The 9,523-nt window shown below is 37.6% G+C and overlaps 1 protein-coding gene across 2 annotated transcripts; it reads left to right on the top strand.

Annotated features, from left to right (window-relative positions):
* Nucleotides 1-270: 270 nt before the first annotated feature.
* LOC131024684 (lysophospholipid acyltransferase 1-like) lies at nucleotides 271-5,448 on the top strand. Of its 2 annotated transcripts, XM_057954204.1 has the most exons (6): nucleotides 272-580; nucleotides 2,619-2,674; nucleotides 3,084-3,304; nucleotides 3,396-3,812; nucleotides 4,604-4,653; nucleotides 5,105-5,448. In XM_057954204.1, the coding sequence occupies exons 2-5, from the start codon at nucleotides 2,632-2,634 to the stop codon at nucleotides 4,607-4,609; spliced, it is 687 nt and encodes a 228-aa protein (XP_057810187.1). In that variant the 5' UTR covers nucleotides 272-580; nucleotides 2,619-2,631; the 3' UTR covers nucleotides 4,610-4,653; nucleotides 5,105-5,448. The 2 variants fall into 2 exon arrangements, with proteins under 2 accessions (XP_057810185.1, XP_057810187.1); XM_057954202.1 differs by lacking the exons at nucleotides 4,604-4,653; nucleotides 5,105-5,448 and having other exon boundaries at nucleotides 271-580; nucleotides 3,396-3,908.
* The last annotated feature ends 4,075 nt before the right edge of the window (nucleotides 5,449-9,523 follow it).

The following is a 9,523-nucleotide window of genomic DNA, read 5'->3' as shown; positions in this document are numbered from 1 at the left end:
ATTATATTACATTATATTAAATTATATTAAAAAATAACAAATAATTTGTTTATCCTAAAATCTGAATTTATTTCTAGATATAGACTTTGAAAAATAAAAAAATCGTAACATTTTTTTATTTTATTATCACTTATATAAAATCTAAATTAAAAATCTAAATGCCAAAAATTGAATATTAAAAATATATATAAAAAAAAAGAATAGAATTTGCCTTCCTTATTTCACCTAAAATTTTCGCGCTAACACCTCCAAATCTCCAATCCCGCGCTGAATCCAAAATCAACAAGGAAGAAGGAAATAGATTCGCCTCTGCTCGCCGTTTATCTGCCTGTTGCGCCGCCACCCCTGCAGCCCTGCTCACCGAGGCGCCGCCACCCCTGCAGCCCTTCTCACCTAGGTCACCGCCCTTTTACGTCAGCAAAAGGAGGACGGCCGTTCGCCCTTCCTCTGCCAATCGCCTAGGGCTTTATCTGCCGCCCTCTCGCCCTTTCGCCTCCACCTGTCGCTAGCGAGTGTACCTCCTCCGGTTGCCGAAGTCCTGCTCCGCCGCTTTGCTATCCACACCGAAATTCCTCAACGTGTAAGTATGAACATGAACCCAAGGCTTTGGTTTGTGGTTGCTAAAATCATTAATTTGGTTTTTTTACTGAGGCATAATTTTGAAGAATTTGATGTTCGCCAATCCAATCTGACACCTAAAATGTGATTCAGTATTTATTATTAAGATGTGAATATAATTCATTCGGCCCCTTAGCAAAATGCCTTCAGATTTTCATATTTACTTTAGGCTTTAGATTGTTTGTTTAGGCGATTTTTCCAGTAAAGTTTATGTTAATTTTGTTTGGTTTAGGAAATTTCTGGAGCTTAAGTGCCCTAATCTTCACATTTGCCTTATCGCAGCAAGGAGCCCTCCCCATCTCTTCCTATTATGTCTTCTGCATCTGTTGTTTCTCTCTCTAATTTGACTTCCTCTCTTCTGTTTTTGCCCTTTTTATTGACAGATTTTGGTTAACAAACAATGTTTCGAACGGTGTTTGTTAACTATTAACTATTAATTGATAGAATCAAATAGAACTGATAAGAATAAAGTGATTGAACTTTTTTTCTTTCTCCCTCATGTTCGTGCTGTGTTATCTACCAATTTAAGCAAGGTATTACTTTGCATGCTTGTTCAGTAGATTCTTAGAGATTGGAGCAGTGGTCTATCTTTTGCTGTTGAAAAGCAAGAAACTACCTTTACGATTGGTTTGATGGGTTAGTTAGTTGTAATTCTAGCTCCACATAATCTTTTAAACACAGTATTTCGATAAGGCTGTAACTGGAAGCCAACTGTAAGATGAGTACTTCGTAAGCATATCCTAAATCCGTTTTGAATGTACTTGAGTTCTACTTTTAGCTGTTGAAGAACATTACAAAAGGAGATAATTATGTAAATTGAACATTTCTATTTTCCAAGTTCCCTAACATGCATAAATTTAATATTCATTTCATTATTTTTTTTTTCTCTGTTTAACACCATGTGATTTTGCTTTCTTACATTCCAATAGCAGCCATCTTAGGCGCATAAAAGCAAAATCACATGATGTCAAATCTATTTTCTGTAACAAGGGATGCCATTTTTGTGGAGTCTGGAGACATCAGTAACTGTGGTTCTGACTTCTGAGATCATGTTAAATCTATTTTCCTTATCCACGATTTTACTCAATGTTCATTGTTTTTAGGAAATCCAAGACATAGCTGAACTCATGCACTGATTTGAAGAGTGCAGAGCCATCACCTTTGACTGATAATTGTAGCCATCTTGTTTGGGTTTAGAAATAAAAGAGGGGAGGGGCATCTCTCTATTTAGTGGTTCTATATGCCCTTAAAAAGTGACATGAGAGTGCTATTTCTTAAACTATACACTGTAGCAGCAGGGACGCTCTGACTTTTTTAGTGAAGTATGTAACGGGAATGGCTGGTTTTAGTATGGGGTCTCTTTAGGGGGGAAATGTTCCCTAAGAAAAGGCTACCAAAAGAATGATGAGCTTAAGGAACAAACAATGTCACTTGTATTGGTGCTTAGGTTTTATTTATTTTGTCTTTGTGTAAGAGACTTATATTTAGATGATTAGATGCAGCTACTTTTTCAGTTTCCATGGATCTGACATGATTGTCGATGTAAATCAGACTTTTACATGTCACCGGGATTTAAAGTTTTTTACTTCTCTTATGCTTAGTCAGGAGTAGGCGAGTAGCAAAAGAATGACGAGCTTAAGGAACAAACAATGTCACTTATATTGTCTTTGTGTAAGAGACTTAAATTTAGATGATTAGATGCTGTCACTTTTTCAGTTTCCATGGATTTGACATGATTGTAGATGTAAATCAGACTTTTACATGTCACCGGGATTTAAAGTTTTTTTAGCTCTCTTATGCTTGGTTGGGAATAAATACAATTATGGTTTGTTTCACCTTTGGGGGTTATAAAATTTGGGGTTTAGATTAGTTGTATGGTGCTAAGTATATTAAAACGTTCATTTGTTTTAATTAAAAGATCAGATATGATATTCTGATCCTTTTTGCCCACTGCTAAATTATGCCTTTATTCTGTATTGACTATTGGCATGCATGTGTAGCCATGTATACTACATGAGTGGTGATGCATGGAAGGAAGGAGGTATTGATGCTACAGGTCAGCACCAGCTCATTTATTTGTTGCCGAATTTTGACTTTCTTCCGCTTCTGGCTCTTTGGTCTAGGTTTATCTTTGTCTGATACTGATGTTTACCTGCATTAGTGAAACTCCTATGCAAAGAACTTCTCTAAAGCACATAGCTTCAGAGTCCAGTAATACGGCCATGTTTTTTGCATTCGTCAACTAATCATTTTTTAAATTGCATAACCAGTAATTCGATATGCGTGATTATTTGTTATGAGAAGCTCATCAATTTTAAAGTACGGACTACAGTAGCTGTTTTCTTTTAATCCTTTTTAAATTTGTAAGATAATTTCTCTGTTTAACCTAATCTTATTCAAATGGGTAAAAGTTCCATCTTTTTGTTGATGATTTTTGTTCATGTCCTTGGGGTTCACAATTGCAGGTGCTCTGATGGTGATAACTCTGAAAATTATATCATGTGTCATAAACTATAATGATGGAATTCTCAAAGAGGATGATCTACGTGAAGCACAAAAGAAAAATTGGTTGCTGAAGATGCCATCATTACTGGAGTACTTTGGGTTCTGTCTATGTTGTGGAAGTCACTTTGCCGGTCCTGTTTATGAAATGAAAGACTATATTGAATGGACAGAGAGGAAAGGGGTATTGTATTTCTATTAGTATGTCAATTTTCTGTCTGTCTTGTGCAATATACAAACTTATATTAATTAAGTTCCAATATCAACTTTGATAGATCTGGCAACCTTCGGCCAAGGGACAGTCCCCCTCTCCTTATTGGGCAACTCTCAGGGCTCTTCTGCAATCTGCTATCTGCATGGGCTTGTATCTGTATCTTGTACCACATTTCCCACTTTCTCGATTCACAGAACCAGTGTACCAAGAATATGGGTTCTTCAAGAAGTTGAGTTACCAGTACATGTCAGGTTTCACTGCTCGTTGGAAGTATTATTTTATTTGGTCAATTTCAGAAGCTTCTACTATTATTTCCGGCCTGGGATTCAGTGGCTGGACAGATTCAAATCCACCCAAGCCAAAATGGGACCGTGCAATAAATGTCGATATATTAGGTCTCGAGTTGGCTAAGAGTGCAGTGCAGATACCAGTATACCACTTGTGTGGAATATTCAAGTCAGCACCTGGCTTAGGCACTGTAAGTTCAATTTCATTCAAAAACTGCACACCTGCTGGTTGAAAGAACCAACTACTTTCATAAACCTGTTGATGAAAATCAGGTGCATTTTTATATAACCTGACAGCTATAGGATCCTGATGTATATGAAGTACTAATTTAGATTTATATGACCAAACTGGATATTATGATATTTTATTTATTTTTTACCAGGGCATTTTATTGTTATTTGAAGGCCAACCTTTTCCTTTGGTAACTGATTTGAGAATCTGTTCTGTAGATAAGCTGGCATTATAAACAGACTTGGGGATTAAAGACAATATTAGGCTAATGAAAGAAGTAGTTAATTTATTTTTAAGTCGGAAAATATATACAGTACTATGTTACGAATAGAATAGCTTTTTTATGTACTGTCTCTGCCAATCTTCATTGGTTTGGTGAAGATAATTGTTTTTATTTCATAACTTGGGCTCCAAAATTGTAATTAAAGTACTTTGGTAAAAAGATTTTACATAAAATCTGATCAAGATATTGGGTGGATATTTAATTCAATCTAATTTCATATGCTCCTAGAGAATTAAATTAAACATGTATGAGATATGCAACTTAAACCTTGTAATTTGTCAATGTTTTGGTTGTTTAACAAGTAATTGATAGAAAACTGTAAAGCACTTTGCAGGATTGTGGTTTTAGAGGTGTGTAATGATTCACTAAATATGTTGCCCATGCAATTGGGATATGGCTGTCTTATAGCTAGCTATGCATTATCTTATAGAGTGATAAGTTTATCATTTACATTTATGTTGTTTTAGGTTTGAAAGTACACGGTGATAGAGAGATTGACAAAGAGATAAGCTTCAAGGTGAGTTTTATATCCTCTTGCTTTTAGTTTTATACCATGGCTCAACTGGCAGCCATGGTTATGTAAATGCCCTATATAGATTTTAGAAGGAATCTAGGTGCTCTTAGTTTTGCACCATGGCTCAACTGGCAGCCATGGTTATGCATGAATATCATAGATAAGCATGTATCTAGGTAGTCGATATGGAGAGTAGGTTGGGGAATGGCTCGTTCCATTCCATTTGTTGCTGTGGTGATGGCTTGGAGCCGATTATATGTGCTATGTGTGTTTGTACTGTGTGTTTTGATGCTTACACTTTAGGTATGATAGCGATATGTTAATGTAAATTTTCTTAGGTGCAAGCTATGGATAATTGAAAGCTGTTGCATTTACATTCATGAAATCCTTTAACTTAATGTTTTATTTGCATAAAAATTTCACATTTTGACTGCATGAAGTTGGTATTATGCAGGAATGGAGCAGATGATAGGAAAGATAGAAGTTCCCGGGAACTACAATCCTTATTTACAACAAGAAGACTACAACATGGATGGATAACCGTATAGATCTCTTGACTTGTGGTATATGTGCTTTATGAACTGAAAATATTAGTTTCTTCTACTCGAACTCGGAGAATGCTGACCTTGTCGTCTTGAACTGCATTTTGTCTGGCCTCGTTGCTTTAAATTACTCATGTATTGGACTGCATTTTGCCCTGTAGATTAACAGATCTTACTTTTGAATCTTTGATGATTGTTTTTGCAACTTCTGAATGTTAATATTATGTTCTCAATGTTATTTTATTATTTGAATTTTTTTTCTTTTGAGTTTTAGATATAAATAAAAGGCAAAATTGAGAATATATAAAAAATATGCGGAAAACTGTCATCTATTACATGCAAAACTGTTATCTATAATAAAATAGACAACAAAAATTAAAGGTCATACATAACGGTTAGTAACCGTTATGTAAGATAACAATAACGAAAATAATCTGTTATGTATGTGGAGACAAACCGTTATGAATGAAAGTCATACATAACGGATGTAAGTGTTATGTATCACAAGGATAACGAACAAGAAACGTTATGTAAATTGCAATAAAACGTTATGTATAACAATTAAAATGCAAAATGATAACGGTTTTCCATGTCTTTCATAACGGTAAAAAACGTTATGTATGCAAGTCATAGATAACGGATGTAAGTGTTGTCTATCACAATATAAAACCGTTATCTATATCTTACAAAGATAACGGTTTAAACCGTTATAAAAAGTATAAAAAACTGTTAATTATGTTATGAGAAAAAAGAAATATTATATAATACATAACGGATTAATTCTAATACATAACAGTCGAAATCCGTTATCTTTTTATTACAAAGATAACGGTTTAAACCGTTATAAAAAGTATAAAAACTGTTAACTATAATATGAAAAAATATATATTATGGAATAGATAACGGATAAATTATAATACATAACAGTCGAAAACCGTTATGTATAATCAATATAGATAACGATTTTATAACCGTTATGTATGTGTGGTTGTACTGTTATCTATTCCCTTCATAGATAACGGTATTATAACCGTTATGTATGTGTGGTTGTACTGTTATCTTTTCCCTTCATAGATAACGGTTTTTAAACCGTTGTGTATGACACCTATAATAGATAACACCACTATACACAACGCTTTTTTTGCTCATAGATAACGGATAAAATCCGTTATCTATGAGCGTTTTTCTAGTAGTGGCTATTGCATTTGAGCCCATTATCCCTGATTCCGTTGTTCCTAAATCGGGTATTCTTCAGTTTAGATCGTCATTCATGGACTTTGATCCATTTCATTACTTGACACTGATACCCTTTCCCAGTGCTGATCTGCCTCCTTGGGAGCCGGCCCCAGCGACAGAGCCATTATCATTGCCTCCTTCAGAGATTATACCACCTATTCCATCTCCGATGCCTTGGACCGAGTATGTGCCTTTTGATCCTTACCCGAGGGTTGCTCCTCTACCTGAGCCCGGCACATTTGAGTTTCAGCTTTATATGCATCCTTTTCTATACCCGCCATCCAGAGATGCACAAGAGGGACCGTCTCGTCCGATTCCAATTGATAGTGATGATGAGGACCCAGATGAGGAGACGCCAGAGATGACAGTTGGGCATGGACAGACCCGACCACTACGACGTCGGACCACAGCTGATGGAGTTGATGTATGGGAGCCTATTCCAGAGCCACCTGTTTGTTACCCGATGGCGGATACAGATGTTGAAGATGAGACAGAGGATGATGATGATAGTGGGACCCGCTTGATGGATGGAGGTGAGGATGAGGAGACCGAGCCCAGTGAGGATATGACAGTAGATGACGCGGGAAGTAGAGTATCAGGAGACGGTTTCGGTGGGACTGGATGGATTTGAGTGAGAGTAGCTACATATGATGATAGGATAGTGATGCTTATATGTAGATAGATGTATATAGATAGAGATGCATAGTATAGTGAGTATATCAGTATCTTCAGTATCTGACATATATAGATGCCTAGTACGTATGACGATCGTTTGATAGAGCGTCATAGTATGTATTAGGGACTTTTTGCTGTATATATCCCATTTTGTAAAAGTCCTCGTAAGAGGCAATTTTCCTATATATATGATGATGACCCGAGGGTCTTTTATAAATAAGAGTTTTGTTTTATGCTTCCATATTATGATGTTAAATACAAAAAGAAATTTTAACTAAGAGATGTAATGTTATAGAGGTAGTATGCTGTTGAGTAAGAACCCTAAGATTGATGATTTAGAAGAATTAGTTTTAAGAGCTGACGTATGTTTTCTTTTTAAGAATGCCGCCAAGAAGAAGATATAGAAATCAAGAAGAGGAAGAGGAGGAACAAAGAGAACTTACGCCACCACCACCCCCTCTACAGCCAGAAAGAAGAATAGAAGAACTCTTTTTGAGGCAAAATCCACCTACCTTCAATGGATCTGGAGATCCTGCTGAAACTGAAGAATGGATAAGAAGCATGGAGCGAATCTTTAGATTTTTGGTGGGAAGCGAAACAAAAAACTATGACCCCAGAGCAGATGGCTACTCTAACTTGGGAGCAATTTAAGATAGCGCTGTGTGAAAAATATGTACCGTGAAGTTATCGAAAGAAGAAGGAGACGGAATTTGTAAATCTGAGGCAGGGAAACAAAACAGTAGCTGAGTACGATCGTCTGTTTTGTGATTTGGCTCGATATGCACCATATCGAGTAGATACGGACGAGAAGATGTCAGAGCTGTTTTGCTCTGGACTAAAACAAGAGATACGAGTTGTCTTGGCAAGTCAGAGTGCGCTGTCATATGCTGAAGCTTTGAATCGAGCACTAGATATGGAACTGGCAATGCAGCCAGAAAAGACGAGTCAAATTTCTGTGCCCCAGTCGAACCCGAACCCTCAAAGGGGAAATCAACCTTTTCCAGGACAGGGACAAAAAGGAAAGAGGAAATGGGAAGACCGAAGTCAAGAATTTAAAAAGCCATGGCAGTATCAGAATACACCACCACAATTTCAAAACAGAGATAAGGGACCTTATGCTGGACCTCCGGCAACACCACACGGACCTCGAGGGATACCACCTTGTCCGAAATGTAACAAGCTACATCTGGGAGAATGCAAGATCGGAACGAACAACTGCTATACCTGTGGAAGGGCTGGACATTATTCAAATCAATGTCCCAATCGTCAACAAAGTGGAGGCGAAGGGCAACCAAAATAGTTCCAGCCACAGCTTAGGGCTATGGAAGGACATCTACCGTTACCGCCGCCACAGCACCAACAACAAGCTTACCGACCACATCAGTCGGGAAGACGACCCCTAGCCCCGCAGGCGAATCAGCGACATCACCAGAGAGTGTTTGCCATTGATCAGAAAGCGAATGATGGGAATCAAGGAAATTTAGCAGGTATGGGTGAGTTAAAAGGAGTACCCATAGTAATATTGTTCGATACTGGAGCCTCGCATTCTTTTATTTCCATTCCGTGTGTAGAAACGTTAGAACTGAACATAGAATCTGCTCCACAACATCTAAGGGTAACCACTCCCATAGGCAGAACTATTACGGTTTCACGTGTATGTCCTAACTTAGAATTTAAGTTAGGATCAATTCAGCTTAAGGCTAGAAACCTGAGGGTAATGCCTATGTGGCATTTGGACATCATTTTGGGAATGGATTGGTTAGAGGAAAACCAGGCGACGATACAATGCAAGGAGAGACGAATATCATTTCAACCTCCCGGCCAAGAGTCTACTTCTTTTATTGGTATTGAGAGAAAATGGAAAAAGACGCCAATCATCTCAGCGCTACGAGCCAAAAAGCTTTTGGAGAGGAATGATACAACTGCTTACGTTGTATACTTAAATCAGAATGAGGAATCTAAGGCAAACATAGACAACGTGTCAGTCGTGCGGGAGTACCAAGACGTTTTTCCTGAAGCTTTGCCAGGATTACCGCCCGATCGACAACTTGAGTTTACGATCGACCTTGAGCACGGAGCCGCGCCGATATCAAAAGCACCTTATAGAATGGCACCGGCAAACTTACAGGAGTTGAAACTGCAACTGAAAGAATTGTTGGACATGGGTTTCATTCGACCCAGTGTTTCTCCGTGGGGAGCACCAGTTCTTTTTGTTAAGAAGAAAGATGGCAGCTTGAGGTTATGCATCGATTATCGTGAGTTGAATAAGGTGACGCTGAAGAACAAGTATTCGTTGCCCCGGATAGATGACCTGTTCGACCAACTACAGGGAGCGAATACTTTTTCGAAGATTGATTTAAGATCGGGATACCATCAATTGAAAATACGGTCAGAGGATATTCCGAAAACGGCATTTCGTA

This window comes from Salvia miltiorrhiza, chromosome 5 (genome assembly GCF_028751815.1).
Source record: "Salvia miltiorrhiza cultivar Shanhuang (shh) chromosome 5, IMPLAD_Smil_shh, whole genome shotgun sequence".
Taxonomy (NCBI): Eukaryota; Viridiplantae; Streptophyta; class Magnoliopsida; order Lamiales; family Lamiaceae; genus Salvia; species Salvia miltiorrhiza.
The sequence above is the reverse complement of the archived record's forward strand: the minus strand, read 5'-3'. Positions and strand labels throughout refer to the sequence as shown.

What these genes read in the sequence shown, in the direction of transcription:
- LOC131024684 (XM_057954202.1), top strand. Translation starts at nt 2,632, where the DNA reads ATGAGTGGTGATGCATGGAAGGAAGGAGGTATTGATGCTACAG. An exon ending in AGGAGGTATTGATGCTACAG is followed by an intron (nt 2,675 to 3,083) that starts GTCAGCACCAGC and finishes TCACAATTGCAG; the next exon opens with GTGCTCTGATGGTGATAACT. An exon ending in AATGGACAGAGAGGAAAGGG is followed by an intron (nt 3,305 to 3,395) that starts GTATTGTATTTC and finishes CAACTTTGATAG; the next exon opens with ATCTGGCAACCTTCGGCCAA.